The 18,457-nt window shown below is 35.5% G+C and overlaps 2 protein-coding genes across 2 annotated transcripts in view; both read right to left on the reverse strand.

Annotated features, from left to right (window-relative positions):
* Positions 1-1,367: 1,367 nt before the first annotated feature.
* On the reverse strand, positions 1,368-10,994 carry LOC140159431 (SH2 domain-containing adapter protein F-like; the record flags this gene model as incomplete). The annotated part of the gene is made up of 5 exons (XM_072182906.1): positions 1,368-1,726; positions 3,365-3,544; positions 6,396-6,518; positions 9,627-9,786; positions 10,535-10,994. Coding segments are annotated over 5 exons (972 nt in total), but the record flags the coding sequence as incomplete, so codon positions are not given.
* LOC140158676 (uncharacterized) overlaps positions 10,986-18,457 on the reverse strand; it is a 78,838-nt gene continuing 71,366 nt past the window's right edge. The window contains exons 2-3 of the mRNA XM_072181855.1: positions 12,201-12,354; positions 10,986-11,074 (exon numbers count right to left, since the gene is read on the reverse strand). Of these exons, the coding sequence (XP_072037956.1) occupies positions 10,995-11,074; positions 12,201-12,354 (234 nt within the window). The 3' untranslated portion in view covers positions 10,986-10,994. The remainder of the gene's footprint in view (positions 11,075-12,200; positions 12,355-18,457) is intronic.

The following is an 18,457-nucleotide window of genomic DNA, read 5'->3' on the forward strand; positions in this document are numbered from 1 at the left end:
TACTATGAAACAGCTTGAACATGCCCTGTTTCAAATTAGTACCAGTACATGCTACAGCTTCAGTAAAGACATCGCTGTATTAGTTTAATGTTTAAGTCCAATGGAAGGCCTATATTTTGCAATCGGAAGGCTAGTGTAATCTGACCTATTGGTGACAATTCAACAGTTGGTTAGATGCTAGCTGCACCTCTTTGCTTTCCTTGTCTGTGATCCTTGATAAAATGCTAAAGAGTCATAGATCACCTTTATTAAATTGTGAGCAAGAATTACAAAGCCAAGTGTTCATACAGAAAGCAAAATGTACATTTGATGGGGCTGTCATTTGTTATGCTATTGACTTGTGCATTAATCCCATTTTGAAAAAAAGAAAAAGTTAAGCAACATGCACAGCAGAGGTACTTTTTTTAACAAAACATTTATAAGCCATAGCCATGTTGATGAAAGTAATTTCATGCACACGTCGCTTGTAGAAGTGTTAAAAGAAGATGATAGTGTTTTGGGTTATTCCAGTTGAAATCCATACACCCCTATGGAAGACAGGACCTTCATCTTCCACACAGGGGGTGTGGATTTCAAATGGGGTTACCTAAATGGGTGACTCCATTTGAAATACACACACCTGCGTGGGAGAGTAAGGTCATATATACCATAGGGGACGGAGGGGTTGCAACTGGAATAGCCCATTGGACCGCTGTAACAAAATTGAGCTGTAAAGTTAACATATCAGTGTTCCTTTTCACTGGCATGATGAAAGTAAGCGACATGACAGCGATATCAAAAAAATATAGGCTTTTTTACAGTTTTAACCAAACTTTGAATCGGGCTATTTTTAATGTTTTCCCAAATAATTTCAACATCCTGTTAGCATTAATAAGCTTTTAAAATATTGTATTGTACAAATATCACTTCTTTTGAAATTGCTAATTTGAAGCAATATCAGTAAAGATTCTTAGCATTTGATTGGTACAATGAAAGCACATATTGATAATATGATAATATTAACAACTTCAATATTCAGTTCTACCCTTACTCCAACTCTGTGACCTGCAGAGTGGGTTATTAGCAAGAAGTATACCTAACTATGAAGCAATTTTGGCTTGATTGAATAGCAGTACAATGAAGCGATGAACACACACACATCACTAAGATTTCACAACATAACCATCTCAGTGTCAGGACACAGTTTCTTTATCCCTGTATGTTCATACACTCATAGAATGACCTTTATGCTGGTTTTATACTTTCTGCTGCTTGCTGCTGAGTGGTGTAACACTATATATCGGTATATGTCGATATATCGGCTTGCCGCTGGTCATCACTAGTGTTTCTGGTGTGACTGCGCAGTGAAGCAAAATCATCTTCAGAGCGGCAGGAAAGTATGAAACTAGCATTAGTGTGTTGGGAACAAAAATCATACTCCTCAACTTGAGGTCAATTGTTGAGTTCTGCTTGTTGAATGTAGGTTATTGAACTGTGTCTCTGCCAATGAAATCATTATGGCTAATAGTGCATGTGATACTTGGATAACAAAATCAAATCAAGACAGTCTGCATCAAACCGGTCTTCATCCAAGAGATGATAGAAATGGTACATCAGAGTGAGAGAGAGACTACTGACTGACAGTCCTGGTTAGTAGTACCATGGTTAGTAGTGTCTTGCATGCTGAATAGATTGGTATCATGTAGGTACAAATCTCGCTTGAGATGTATCCTGCGGCCTGTCAGCACTGTAAAACATGAAATTTCTGTGGCATCAAGATTGTTATATTGTTCTATATGAGTGACACTTAATTACATTATCCACTCTTTAGTAGTGACACAGTAAAATGGCAAACATTATGAAGAGAATGAAAAGGTTGCAGATAATATCAAAAGGTCTGTTGGCACATACTACTTTGTCACATCAAACAAGGACTGGTTTGGTAATGCAATATACATTGTTGTTGTCTTATTTTCCGATGAGATGTGAAATTTTTGCAAAGGTAGTCTCACCTGCTGATCCCTCCTACACGTAGGAAAAAGAAATCAGGTTTCTAAGAACAAAATTTGTCCTCAAATGCCGGAAACATCTTTGCGTGGGTGGACAACACAGGAAAATAAAGACAACCGTAGCACAATTGATGTTGCATCCGCCATCCAGGCATTGTTTTTTTAGGAAAATTGAGAAACAGAAAATATATTTGGTTTTCAACTACTTCATACTATCCAGGGCCAGATTTACCTTTTTGGGGGCCCTGCGCCAGGCCAAAATTTGGAGGCCCCCAAACCCACTGTGACGAAGGCATGTGCACGTAAGTGACTAAGTTTGGTTTAGGTATAAGATCGACCGTGGCGGCAGAAGCATTACAATTTAGAGGCAGATGAAGCGCGAGAAAAAAATTCAATTTCAGATTATTTTAGCCCACAATGAAGATGAATTGTGCTATATAATGTGCCCTACTTTTGGCCCAAAACATAGTGTTTTTCGGGCTATAAAGAATGCAGAGGGCAATTTTGGGGGCCCTGGGCCCAGGCCCATCTGGCCCAATGGTAAATCCGGCCCTGATACTATCAAGGCAAATCAGATAAACTTGCATATTTAACCAGTTGCCTGCTTACAGACAAAACTCTTATGAAACCTTCAAGAATGGAGATGAAGGCTGTTATAATCTAAGCAAAGACTAAAGTGTCTATCTTATAAACCAACAAAACCACAATTATTCTTGTCTTTTCTTAGTTCACCGTGTTTAAGAGTGTGTCAGTGCTTCCAGAATCATTGGGGTTTCTTTAAGCATTTTCAAACAAGTTTATTTGTCCCGTCTTGCATAAACAGCTGTTAATCACAACCATCAGACAAAACTGTGCTCTAACACTGATACTATATATGGATAGATTGGAAAAGAGTCCACTAAACAAAACAATATCTTTCTATATACTATGAATAGTGTCACACAAACCCAACCAAATCCATGTTTTAGCATCTTTTTTCTAGAAAGCTGAACATTTGATATAGAGCAGCAAATAAAACGTGTACAAAAAGCAACAGAAAATTCTATACTGTGCAAATGTGAGGAGAGTTAGTTTAATTTAAGCATGAGCACAGTAAGTTTCATAGATAGATGAGGGGGTACATAAATTTATTTTCTGTGTTTTATAATCAACATGGTGAAAAGTGCCAGCACTGCAAATAAAAAAAATTAAGACTAAATGGACAAGTACAAAAAACTAATTGTACAGAACAATGTGGTTTTACGTGCACTTATTCATAAGTAAGTATAAATTAAACAACACTGAAATAATAATAAAGCCTATTACTTCACAAAACTCACAAGCAAATAAAATTCATGCACACATAACGTTATATGGGGCCGGCCGGCATGAATTACAGTAAATCGTCCGAGACAGGATTAAGTAACGCCATGTGTTCCGCCCCTCGTATGTTAAGTTTATGCCTGGTGTAGTAATGGATCATCTCAGGAATACTTCTGAATGGTTTGCTGAACTCGCCCAGAATGAAGCCTTCTTGATGCTGAACTATCTTCATATGCATGTAACCTTTTGCACTCCTAGAAGAGATGGGAAGAAATGGAAAAAGTGTTACTTTGGGGTAGACAACATTTGCAAAGACATAACTTTGTATAAGTTGGAAATAGTTTTTCCCCTCTGTATAAATAATTTCATACCAATTTTCACTTCAAGATGGTGTACATTAAAAGAATTCTTGTGCAAAACCATGACATGGAACTATCATGGTGAAAAGCTCATCTTATGAAGAACACAGATTACCGTAAAAACTTGATAGTTAGCATATGTGCTTACTATCAAGCGCTTTTGAAAACATGAAATTGTACCAAAGTCCGGCACTTTACCAACTGAGCTAATGGGGTTGAGACACATTTGCAGGTTTACTTGTTCGTATATAACTATGTGTATCAATGATTTGCTCAAAACCATTTTGTGGATGGGGCTCTTCATGTTTGCATGTTTTAAAAGTCTTCGATTGTAAGCACATATGCTATAGAGTTTTTACGGTATTCCAGCCCCAGTAGGAGCCACGGTCATACCCCATAATATCGTAAGCACCTCACTTTGGCTAGGCGCCTCAGTATTGGCATGTAGCACCTGTGCTCACGCTCACAGTTTGGACATCGCAATCTGAGCCAACTTATTAAGTTCCCACATTTATATTTTCTATTATAAAATACAATATATTTAAACCATGCCAAAAGAGTTACTGACCTAGCTGTGTACACGAACTAAATGTTTCATTTGGCACAGACCAGACGTTTCAGGGAGGTTTTCCAAGATTAACCGCACTTATAATCATGTATTAAATGTTTGACAACATCATTCAAGGTTAAACAATTGTAAAGGAACTTGGCATGCAAAATCCTCACATGGGTCAAAAAGCAATCTAATTTAAGCTGGCCAACTGTTATGATAAAGTGTTTCTTGCCAAAAAGGTTTATTTCAAAATTTCAAAATACAACTTGAAGTATTACAGCAACTAGCCTTTTTGACTGAGAGACCTGCACCATATTCACACATTTTGCTGAAATTAATAGGTGAAATGTACTATAAAAACAGTGATCCAGTAGAGAGAGCAAACTCAATGCTTGGATTGACCTCATTTCACTGCACTGGTTATGTTCATTGGGCTATTCCAGTTGAATTCCTTACGCCACAAACCTAATCTCCCACACAGGGGGTGGTAGATATCAAATGGAGTCCCATTTGAAATTCACACTCCCTGTGTGGAATATTAAAATCATGTATTTCATAAGGCGTGTATGGATTTCAACTGGAATAGCCCATTTTTGCTTCACTGGTTCCATTCATTGAGCTAAGCTCTATTTATGCAAAAAACACAACCACTCATGAACCACATGAAATGTCAAAAGCCAGCACAAATGACTGACTTTGAATGACTGACCTTGACTATGACATTTATGATGATATGTATACAAAACATGATTACCAACTAATAATGCATGTTATATAATGACACATTTATGACAAAATAGTACACAAGATATGCTGTCATTGCAGTTTGAGAAAGCATCATTATGTTAGACTGCCAACCATTTTAGTGCAAGTCATTGTGCAAATCTCTTTTATAATCATAATTTTATTCTCAATCATTATTTTAAAAAAGAGGAGGCAACATGATTTAGTGACGAGGAGGTTGTCCCATTTCTCTCTTGGCCCTATGTATCCATTGCATCTATTACATAATCATGACAATTACATTAGATCCAAATATCTTGCCAGGAACTCTGTTATCTCTTGGCAAAACAAGAAGGTAGTCATAATAGCACTAACAGAAGAGGAACATGTCATTAAACTGTTTGTTTATTCCTGTTTATCTAAGATAACGTTAGTTATCTCTACCAATCACCCACTTGTGCAGCACCCACAGTCTATCAACAGCTGTATTTATACAGAGATTTGGTGTTTCCTTCACTAACATTATTTACTAGAAAAGATGTAATTGCACTAAGTTGATTTCAAGCTTTTGTGAGTTGTATGGATAAATTGATCATAAAATATGGATATTCAGCAACGATTCAAACCCGGGATTCAAACCTTTGAGTAGTGACCTTCATGGTAACCACAAAGTGATCTATTTATAGCCACTTATCATTGAGACAATCAAGGTTAGATACTGCATGGGTGAATGTGGTGTAAGTAGTACACCAACAAGTATGGAAAAAGTTTGTATGAAGTAGCTCAGCTATAGACTTCATTCATTTCTTCTTTATTTTGATCACTTGACCTACCCTAAAACATATCCCTGGCTAAACCCATAACTCTCAACTCTTACCTTACATTAAAACTCATATTTTAATAAATGACTGAGTTAAATGGCGAGAGGAGGAAATGACAAAGGGCAATCAGGTAAACCAAATAGATAAACCTTCAAGAGTGCAGACTCAGAACAGCCCTGTGCATGACACTATGGTAAATCCTCCATAGTAAAATGTCACTATGAGGACCAAAATAAAGTACCTCCTAAATGTAACAGAAATCAAAACCATAAGTGGTGTTTTTAAATGCTGTGTGTAAGAGGTTTTGTGCACATAGTGTACATTAATATGAGCACACCACTTGTGGTGACATATCCTTGCTCTCCATCAGCGATATTGCACAGACACAAGAGTCCAGATTTAGAGTTTGAGTGACTGCACTATTATACTTTGTTTGGCTTATAATTGGCAATTTACATCGTGGATTGATATAAAATCATTAGAATGATGTGCAGACAGTTGGGTGCAACACCTACGCTAGTTAGACTTTGCATGACTACATTTATGCGAGTGTAAGTTGGGACTTTCTTGACATGTGCAGTAACAAAAACCAAATAATTTGTGCCAATTATAAGCCAAACAAAGTATAGTACTGGATTTTGATACTTACTTTAATGACAGTGAAAAATCTTTAGCTGCACTTTCACTCATTCGCAGTACTAGATAACTACACTCATTGCACGTTTTTAGTTTCTTTTCTGCTTCTAGCCTTGATAGTTTCCCATGATACCATCTGCAAATGGAAGAAATTTAAAACAAACAGTGTTAGGAAACCCTTCGCTGAATACAACAAAACAACATTGAAGACACAGGGTGTGATGTAATTAAGTACAGCAAGTTCTTATTTGTACAAATTTGATCACTGGTTTCCAATCCATTACCTCATTGAATTCAAAACCTACATTTTGGTGAAAACTCAATTATTAAACTAGAATTTGGAAACTATTTAAGACAAGTGCACATAAGGCAAAATATAAGCCATGCTCAATCAGGGACAAATTCCTCACAATTTCATTAACTTTTAGGTGTGATAGTGATTACTGCATGAAAATAAACTACTTGAAGTGTAATTGCCAACATTCTTAGTTTTATAACGCTATGTAATTTCAGTGAAAACTTAGTTTGAAATCCAAGTGATTTTTACAGTCTTGTCTCATACATCAAATCTCAAGATATCCAACATCTAAAGATTAACTACTGTGTGAACAAAACAACAGAATCCTTTCCACCATATGAAATAATGTTAAGATAGTTTATTTTAGATATTTTTAAAATTTAAATGATATCAAGAAAAATCACACTACAAACAAAGTGTCTATTTTTCCTGAGGATTTTTACTAAAGGTATACTAAACTGGCCTCAAAAAGAAACTTATAATTTTTCACAAGGTCATATCTTGAAATCCTGTCCATCAAATTGAACCAAAATTACACACAGGTTTACTTCAATACTCTACTCTTAACACATGTCAGTAACCAAGCATTTATCCAACTGACACAACAGCAAAATGCACTGACATGGAACAGCTTCCTGGACCACATTCACAGCCCAGCCCTGTTTCATGAAAAAAGTGTATGAAAAGCAGAAAGCAGCACCGTTTTATCATCTGTGCAAGGATCTTGTGTGTATTCTCACAGATTTTATGTGCTGGGTGCCAAATGTTGGGCTGTGAAAGTGGACGAAGTCCAGGAAGCTGTCCCATGACAATGCATTTTGCTGTTGTGTCAGTTGGACAACTGCTTGGTTACTGACATGTGTTTTGAGTAGAGTATTAAAGTAATCCTGTGTGTAATTTTGGTTCATTTTGATTGACACTATTTTAAGATATGACTTTGTGATTCACAAGTTGTAAAAATTATAAGTTTCTTTTTGAGCTCAGTTTATTTGTGGTAATTAATGCTACTTGTATAGGGTTTTTAATAAATCATGAATATATCATGGCCTAAAATATTGTGCATAATAGTGATCCATTTCCCTAAAGATAACCTTTCCTGCTTGATCACATAAATTTTAATATGACACAAAGAAAATTATAATTTGTCACGATGTTTGCACAAACTGATGATACAAAAATAATACTTCAATTGATAACAATGACATTTTTTGTCAATTTGTTAAATTGTGATATAGATATTACCAAGAAATTATGCCAATATCAGATACAACATATCTAATGTGTCCGGAAAGCAAATGTGTATTTCCCAAGATCTTGCAAATATCCACTTTTACGAAGTAAAGCAGGTAAAAAAAACTACCATTCTCCATAATTTCAATTCAAAATTACAAACAATTTTACTTCCATTTCAAAAGCTTTTGCAAAAGGATATAAACATAACTACAAGTGCCCTTTGAAAGCCATACATGTTCAGACAAAGTATTAAATAAAACACACTGATATGAGATGGTCGATTTTCCCTGGATGTGTCAGCCATTTTTAATGCATGTTTCATGTTTTTCAAGGCACATGATATAATCAGTGACATTACCACAAGGCATAAGGCAGACTAACTCATTGTATGGTGTACCCGATAGGCAGGCAGGCAGGTAGGCAGCGAGATGTAAACTAACTAGGCTAAATATTACAAATGAGATTTAGTTTTCTGTCGAACTTGCTTCTTGAGACTGATAAAGATAAACATAGGTTTGTCTTAAATGGTGATAATTATTCCATGTAGTAAAGTGATATTCAGGTGAAACTAATCAATTCCCATAGAACTTTGAAATGGATTTTCTGCATTTAATAAGGAACAAGTAAATACTGAACTCCATTCCAAAATGTCTTGCAGGGTTTGGATAAATGGGAGACAAATTTGCAAAATTCGATTTTTAGTACACTTTGCATCTTTTACAGCCACAAGATTTTATTGACATCGGCAAATCATCAGCTCTTGTGATAAGAAAAAATGCTTTCTATATTCAAGGTTACTTTTAAACAGGTTGTCAATGAAAATGAAAATGAATTGACCTTTTTGAAATTGGTAATCAATATTGCTATGAGGACTCATAATATAATGTTTCTCCACCCACATCAAGGTGCTATATGTCATATTATTATATCTACAGCGCAACATTGAAACACCTGAATGGGAAAGTTAAGGACTGAGAATCAGTAATCAAGCTCACTTAAAGTGCACCATGGGGAATCGAACTAAGGCATTAGTGACAGAAGTGTTTTGATCACAACACCAACCTGTTGCATAATTATACATTGATGTAAAAGGTTGTTAAGACAATTTGGATATTTTGACCACCTTACATATCTAGTGCCAATATTCCTGAGAATAGCCAAGTGCAAAACTGCCTTTACAGGTTTCCCTTTAAGTGTAACATTGAAATGAATTCCTCAACTTCATTCATCCTCTATTTTGGCTTTCACAAAGTATCATAATAAGATGACAGGTTCTTACAGGATCATGCTGCAATTAAGACTCAAAATGAATGGTACTTGAATGAAACGTAATCAGGGATTCCTTCATGGCAAGAACAAGAAACAAACATGGCTGAAGTTTGTTTGGTTTAAAATTGGCGAAAATTATTCGGATTCTGTTACTGCTCACCTCAATAAAGTTCCAACTTACGCTTGTGAAAATTCACATGTGCTTGCCAGTCACACATTACGTAACACACAACTAGCGTAGGTGCTGCACCCAACTGCGTTCATACCATTCTATACCAATCCAAAATGTTATTATGAGTCTCATTTTTTCGTCAATTATAAGCCGAACAAAAATATACAAAGTTTGTACAAATTGAATGTGAGAAAGTTGAGGGGATCACTTCACAGCCTATCATGTCAGATTATGAAGGGAAATCCTAATAGGCACACTTCCACAACACTTACTTTTGATGTTCTAATGTGACAGTTGGATCTACCGGTTCACCGTTAATTTCGCTGGGTTTAATATCTAATTTAAGTTCCTTGGATGGCTTCTTGGGTGATTGTGTACTACGTCTAAGGTTTTCTGGTGTACTGTCTGCATTCGCTGCACCTTTTTCTTGATCTGTGGGTTGATTTTAAAATATAATGTGTTTATTTCACAAGTTAATCAACATTTACAACTTACACGAAAAATACAATGTGCGCTGCTACAGAAGAAAGAAGTATGTTGCAGTTTGAAATCTGACCTAGGTTTTTACAAGCTCAGTGGTGAAAATTCTCAACGCACAGAATTTTCATCGGTGATGAGAGTTGAATTTTGTTCAACTTTTTTGTTCTCTCTTGCAATAGTGTGGCCATGCACGCTTGTGCTGCTAGAAAATCAAGGTCGGTATTCACTATGGAAGAAAGAAAACAGGACAGCAAAACTTTCATAGCAATTGCGGTATATCGTCGCAGTACATTTACATTTCATCACGCAATGCTGCGGTGTAAAATGCATCACGCTATGTGGGGTCTGAATCGGACTTTAGAAACTTACAATGCCTGCCAAGTCTTGTGATATCAGACCTGTGTTAATTATGCACTCACTGCTATTCGTGTACTGCAAATCTAGGCAAGCAATCAAAGTATGACAGAGTACAATCCCCAAATCAAACTGGACATGGAATAATATATTATAAACTGAAAACATACAGGTTGTAATAGGGTTCAATCATAATTGTTGTTGAGTACAAGGGGCAGATCCAGGGTTAGAAATACCAGGGGGAGGATGCAGAGAAGCTACAATTGGCCGATATTACCTGCACCTCACCCTAGGTACAGGCCTGGAAACAACCCTTTTAACATATGCATGTTTGCTGCTCCCTTACCTGTTACAGCTTGAGATAATTTCCTATCTTTTTTTATCCATTTCCAGGGTTGATCATAATCCTCTTGTGGTCTTGTGTCACTCTCTGGACTTGACCGCCCCCTTGGTGACGCATCTGATTTACTCCTCGTCCTCTTAACCTCATTTGGACCATCAGGACCGCCCAATGCCCTTGCTTTGGCCGTCCACTCCCAAGGGTTATCATATTCCCCTTGTGGCCTTATATCGTTCTGTGGTGTTTGTGGTTGTTGCCCTTGTAATCTCTGGTGGGCAGAGTTCGATCTACCAATGTTACCGACCGAATGGTCATCCCCGTTTTCTTGGGCATGGGGCGATCCTTCTTCGTGCACCGTGCCTAAGCCAGCGATGTACGAAAAACCTACTTCAGTTCTAGATTGTCCATTGCTAGTAATTGCTTCATCTGGTACTGAGTCGTACACTTGTGGTGACCCAAGGCGGATCTACATCAGGGGTTCTTCAGTACTGATGTTTCTTACTGTTTTTCTAGACTTTAACTTCACCTCTTTATCCATTCGCATTTCTGAAAAACAAGGAAGATGTTTATTAGTTAGTGTTCAAAATTTGGCACTTCATGTTTTCAACAATACATTTTTTGTTGCTTTCTTATTTAACCTGGGTGACCATTCAATGTTAGACACTGTTTTCCCATGATGCTCAGCCTAGGATAAACAGATAGTCAAACATAACCCTGATTGGACCGGCTTGCGAGATATTTGTCATCACTGCACCTGCCCCACAATTCAAATGCAGAACTGGAGAGAGCAGATAATATAGTTTTTTAAATATGCCTCCACTGGGAATTGAACTGGGGATATTTCAGAAAGATCCAATGAAGTAAAGTATTTAATACAGTTTTCCCTACCTCAGTAACAAACAATTGCAGCGTTTGATTTAACATTTTCAGCTTATTTTTGAAGATATATGGCTTCATAATAACTTTTGATCAAAACTGCTGGAGAATGAAAGTTTAAAATTGAACCGGCAATACAGAACCATACAGATTTCCTTCTTTTTCTGAAACATTATTACTAAGCCTCTGACGAAGATAAATGACATCCCAGGTACACCCAATGAAGAGGTAATTAGTCTAATTTGTCATTTCAATTTGTTCCATGCTCAATACCAATAGCATCCTTTATCAATCAAGTCAGATGCTAACACAAGCTGATCTGATCAGGCTAAAGGTAGCAATTGTGATATTGGGATACATGCAAAAAGTAGTGAGAAATAAAAGGTATATAAGAAAAATGACACTAAAAGAGCTCATAACTTTATAACAAATATGCTAAGGATGTAAGAGTGCCATCATTATAGCATTATTGGTTACTAGTTGATCATAAATAACTAATTTTTTAAGGACATGTCATACTAGGCAATCGCTAGGGCGTATCATTTTTGTGACGTAATTTCCGTTGCTTTTCTGGAAAGCCATTGCCAATATCTGATTGACAAGTCCCTACCATGCCCCTGTGTCAAATCATAGGCAGTTGACTTAAAGGCAACTTTGTCGCTACATTGCTAGCCACGACTAGACGCTGGTAGCGATTGTGAAAACAATAACATTGCTTGATTACTAGTTATTGCCACTGTTAGTATGGTGTGCATGGCCTACTTTGGCCAGGCTGGATCATGTCACATGTACTTACGTTGTATGAGTTTCTGTGCTTCATAAGGTACTGAGTAGTCATCTTCTACATAAGGTTTATCTGGTATAGGACCTTCTGCTGGTATCTGGTAACCACCATCTTTAACTGCTCTTAACACATCTTTTGGATCACTATAATCATCACATATAATAGGCTGTAAAGAAACAAAATGGAAGATGTAACATTAAGCAACATTTCTCCCATACTCTCCACGCATATAAAATGTCCTAAGAGAGCACGGAAGTTCTATTCAGGATTTGCATAGCCTCAAGTAGGATGTTAATTGTAAATCTGAAAGTGTTACCTAAATAAGATTTTTTCTCAAAAGCTCACATAAGTGAAACATTTTTAGCTACATGTAAAGGTTTTTAAACCTTTTGGACAGAGTTTAAGAACTCTGTCCAATATGTATGATTTCTTCTGCTAGCAGTGCTAATGCCATGATACACATCCCAACACAATACACAAGGAACTACAGGAACGATGCAAAATTGCAAATTTGTGGAGTAATTTTACTTGAACTTCAGGATATGTCCCTACCCCCAATATCAATATGCAAAATTATGCACTATTACTATGATTAGATTAATTGGCTTGATCAAATATGGAATATAATATTGCAATAATTAATTTACCATATTGTTAGATGCACTACAACTTGTGGTCTCATGCTACTGACATCCAGGCAACAATAAAAGGAAGTTTATGATGTGGAACTAATAGTGTATTACTTGATTTGAAAGTTACATGCACTTTGGAGTTTCAAATGATGTAATGACCAGTGATGGATCCTATGCAGGTTATTCCTGCTTTCATAGTTAATTGTTAAATGTTTATAAACATACACAAACATACCCTGACAGACAGCTAAACTGATAGAGGAAAGGGTTAGAAGTTGCCACTTCATCTTCTTCCATTTCATCCTTTTTGCAATGTCACATACCCTAACCATATATATTTTGTTTTTGGAATTAATCTTATGTACAGGTATACTTGGATGCAAGGCTCGAATTTCAGGGAGGCCACCGAGGCATTGCCTGCCCTTTTTCAGTTTGGGCCTTGGTTCCCCCAGATCTTTGTCAACTTCATGGCATTCTTCATCACTTGTTGGCCTGGTGCCCTTCTTTGTCTTTGCCCAGTGACCTTGAAAATGGGTGCCCCAACAAATAAAAATTAAAGGCCTGCTTGGATGTGATCATGTGAGCTTGATAAGTTATGGATGACTTCCCAAGTTGTACATGTAGCAACTTCCTCCTTGTCAGAACCATTACATGTCTCCAACGTCCCATTTGTGGTCTAATCATTCTCTAATGAAAACATTTGATGACATATCAGACTATGAAATTCAGAAATCACTCCAAGGGTTTTTCCTTCTGATGAGTTTAAAAAACAAACACCAGCAAGCTAGATTGTGTCAAATAACAAACAACTTTCAATATCTCCTATAATTTTGTGATTGACAAATGAAAATTCAAAACAAATATCAGCAAGCTAAATGTGTCAAATATTAAATAAAACTTGTCATGGGATATTTATCCTAATTATCAGTAAGTACCGCGAGGCAGATTCACTTTGTGTTGGTTCTTAACTTCCTATTGTGCATCTATTACTCTGAAGGGATTTTTAGTTCTATATGCATTACACATCTTGCATTCATGAATGAATGTGCTCTGTTTAACTTGTGCTATCATCTACATTTCGCAATCTTAAAAAGACAAGACTTGCATGTGAAAAGTAATTTTATCTCAAAGAGCCTGGCAGTTTGGTACCTTCCTACTATCCAAATAATATCAATAACATTAAATACAATAAAAAAATAAAATACAATTTAGCATCTGGGGATTCCTCAATTTCTCCTGAGCTTTATAAATGTATTCGGTTGTCTGTCTGTTTGGTTGTTTTTTGTTTATAAATAGATTTTCTGCAAAACAGTGGGTGTCTTTCACTTTATTTCACAGAGTGCATAATTATAATGTACTAATTCAATTGCAATACAATGTACATCCAGAATTCTTTGATAAAACCATTTTGTAACCACTTGGTAATATATGCAGAATAAATCAGCACAAATACATGTACAATCAACAGAATGAACAAATCTTCCCAAAGTATTGTTGCAATTTGGATATCAGCCATAATTTTTGAATCAAAAGAAACATTTTAAATCTGATTTATGGTAATTTAACCATATCAAGTTGATTTATACCATAGGGAATAAGAAGCTAATTTAACAAAGTACACTAAATATAATTAACAAACTTTATGCTACATGTTGCATTGTCTGCATATGAAATTTGAGTGCATAAAATTACTTTTCTTATTTCAAAACAATAAATCAAGCTGAAGAGTTCATGATCCAGTTACTTGAAAGTTTCAATTTGTACCTCTGCAAAATATGATAGTGATCAAAAAGAGCAATTTAATCAGATAAATGTCTGCTGGTTGCAATACTATTCTAAAATACTGTGCAGGCTGATTCAAGTTTTGAAAATAAGACACTTCACTTGGTACATAAATGATAACATCGCAAGAACTGCTGGAATGATATTAGCATGCATGTCTGAATCTGAATTTGTTTAAGCAAATTTTAAATTTAGTAAACATGGTAAAATCCTGTCCACTCTCTGAGAAAGGCATTGCTAATATTATTAATTTATGTAAATCTGACACCACTCGTAGATCTTATCAATGAGCAGCATCCCAAACTTTGTGGTAATTTTAAGCATGATTGAATTTTTCATAATCTTCGCAACAAAGAATACATTGACTAGATTTATTTTTTTTAAGTAAAATTGTTTCCCTTACTTTGGTTTAATTGGCAATTTCAAATAATCTGGTTGATCACAAACAGTATGCAAATTTCACCAGATGTGAATGAACCCTGTTTTTTTGAGAAGGATCAGTGGTGTGTGAGTGTAGGGCATGGGGTATGCATGCATCCTGACCAGCCCTGTATGCAAGAGGGGGTGTGGCAGCATCCCAAAAAAATCCCAATTTGCAAGCATAGCAAGCAAAAAAAAAAAACACACAAAAAAAACCAGGATTTTTATGGGGTTTTTTGGTCAAAAGGGAAGGTCTGCTTTTCACAAAATTATATGGACCTAATCCTGACCATGACCTTTCACATTTATTTGTATACCTTTAACATTCATTTCTTGTCTTATTCCATTATTGTGATCAAAATTTGCTACAACTATTATGCAAATATTCCTCAATTTTAGTTCTATAAAACCACAGATCCTATAACTGACTGAAAACAGCGAAATGGTACCATATAATTTTTACAAGCATGATAAAATTTCAAAATATTATTCAAGTTAGTGCCATTGACCACTACGCAACATGTTTATGATATCCAACAATATACAGTGAATGCAGGTCTCTCGGTGATTCATCCTGAATACAAAACTGTACAGTACCGCTCTATGCTCTACTTCCTGTGTGCGTACATACAATTGGCTAGCCTTACTATCCAGTCCATCTGTGACATCCATTATTATCATACTCTCCATCTCTGCGATCAAAGCGCCATAATGCTTTGCTTTGCTTGCCCATGGTACTGTAATCTCTCCAACCTAGACTTCGGGCAAATATTAACACTTCTGTCCAGAAAAAAAATTCAGCTACTGTTGCATGAATTAGCTGATGCCTCAAAGGGAGATGTAGCAACATGCCCTTCCAAAATAAAATATCGTATATCTAAAAAAGATTCAAATTTGATAGAAAAATCCATACAAAGTCCACTTTTTTAAGTGAAAAGTTAAAAAACAAAAAACAAAGATTCCACCTATAAGGGTTAAAATTAATTTTTTAATTTTTTTACATGCAAGCATGACCTCAAGTTGTGGAATGAGTTTTTGTACCCAACACACTTCCAGGTCATTCTATGCATTGAAGCCTATTGTGGTTTATAGAACTGTGTAGTTGTGTACTGACATGAGCATGTTCGTGATCGTATCGAGAACAAATCGAGAGCTCTTCTCTTTCAATTACATAATTAATATCTCTCTTTCACTACCTGCAACCTACCAATGAGATATCATATTCAAATAAATCACACATAGGAATCGCATCCACAGATAAGGCCTGGCAAAGTCGATTTTGAGTTTCCCGTCACATAATTTTTGAAAACAAGTGAGGTAACTTTTTCATTATTCATTATTCATTATTTTGTGACTTTCATTATATGACCAAGCGAGTGTAAAAGCGTGTTGTTATTTACCGCTCACTCACTCAAAGAAGTTTAGCCCTTGAGTGAGATTTAAAAGTACCTGTATAAACTTACTAAGAGGCTGCAAGGTCAAAATATATAGTAATGCAATTCTTTTGAACTTATTTATTATAATTTTTTTGCGATTTAGTACGTAATTATCCAGTTCTAGCCTGCAGTGACAGGATTGGTCTTCCAGTAAATAATGTGGAGAAGGACTGCAGCATCAACATTTACCATGCAAGTCATTTTCTTGTTGGGAACCGGGTCTACATGATCTAGGCTATAATAGGGCTGCTAGGAATCTGCAGTTGTGTTATTTGCGATTTCTTTCTTTTTTTTTTTTTTTTTTTTACAATTTTTTAGTGGGTTTGGAGAGTCCCTGGACCTAACGCAAAGTGCTGCAATCGTTCATGATCGATTAAAAAAAATTGGGGAAAAAAATTACCAAAAAATTACAATTTTGTATCCAAAAGGGGCAGATTTGTAACTTGTGTTCACTTCAGAATCTATTAAAGATATAGAAATGTATACAAAACCAATGCATTTTTAGATCTTGAATAGACAATGCAGTGAACACAAGTTTCAATCTGCCCCTTTGGATACAAAATTGTAATTTTTTGGTAATTTTTTTTTTCAATTTTTTTTAAATCAATCATGAATGATTGCATCACTTGGCGTCAGTCCTAATCCGCAAAAAGAAATCGCAAAAAAAAAAAAAAAAAATTTTTAATTTTTTTTTTTTTTTTTTTAATTTTTTTTTTTTTTTTTTTTGAATATCACAATAATGAATTCAAGTGCGGCCGCGAAAATGAAGTGCGGGCGGGCGACGGGAAACTCAAAATCGACTTTGCCAGGCCTAATGTCAATATAAATTACATGATATGCAAAATATATGAGCATATTAACATCACACAATATCTGGCTACTTGAGTGTTGCAGGTATGTGTAATTTTATTCCAAAGGGAGGACACTCAGGTATGATAGGACACATTTGCAATTTTGCATGCACAATTGTTTTCTTCACAACAACCCCAATGTGTTTTTATGCCGTAAAATGTACCGGCATACATCAAAAAGAGCATTTAATTTAAAAACAAATGTTGCCCAAGGCAAAAAGTTTGAGCTAAAAATATTTTCTTTTTGAACAATTTATAAAAAAAAAAGTACATCAATAACACACAAAATACATTTTACAGTATATACATTGTGTATCTTTGCGTGTCCCCTTGCAAATTTATTAAACTACAAAATTTAACAAAAACAATTTAATATGCATTTTCTTTTCTCCCATTCTTCAGGATCCAATCTTTCACCCACACAAAAATCTGTACACCTCACATACTACGTTTCATTCACATCTATTCAATTGAAGTATTAAGTTCAGAACCTGCAGCTTTCAGCAAGATTTGCCAATATTTTTACACCCATGCTAACCTGAGGATATAAGATGTCAAGCCAGTGCATATTGTGATGATTCCTGTCATTGGAATCAGTCACACAATTTGAAACATTGAGCAGCAAACAAGTGCTTCTTTTGAAGAAGGGAACTGAGCACACTAGTCACAAACAAATTATATTATATGTGTATGCTGATAGTCAGGTTAGCTATTGTTGTTGTGTTCATTTTGCAGACAGACCTAAGCCAAAAGCCTTAATTTCATGCAAAAATACATTTAAAAAAATCTATTATATTAGGCAAAATACATACAAAAATAAAGTCCACATGAGGAAGGAAAAAGGAAAAAAATATAAATAAATTGTACAGCAGGTCAAATTTACAACAATTTTGTTTTCTGATTAAAAAACACACATTAGTAAAAGAATGCCATATTTAGAAGATTTATTGATCACATTTTCAGCATTGCCTTTCATCAGTGAGAAAATTTTACCTTTCCATTATTTGTAAAAGAAATAAGTTTTAAAAGATAAATTGAACACATTTTCAGCAGTGCCTTTCATCAAGTGAGAATTTTTTATATCTTTTTCTTATTTGGAAATAAAATAAGTTCTGTCATGTTTGTAGATATATCTAGGCAAGCTCTTT

Source organism: Amphiura filiformis, chromosome 8, assembly GCF_039555335.1.
Source record: "Amphiura filiformis chromosome 8, Afil_fr2py, whole genome shotgun sequence".
NCBI lineage: Eukaryota > Metazoa > Echinodermata > Ophiuroidea > Amphilepidida > Amphiuridae > Amphiura > Amphiura filiformis.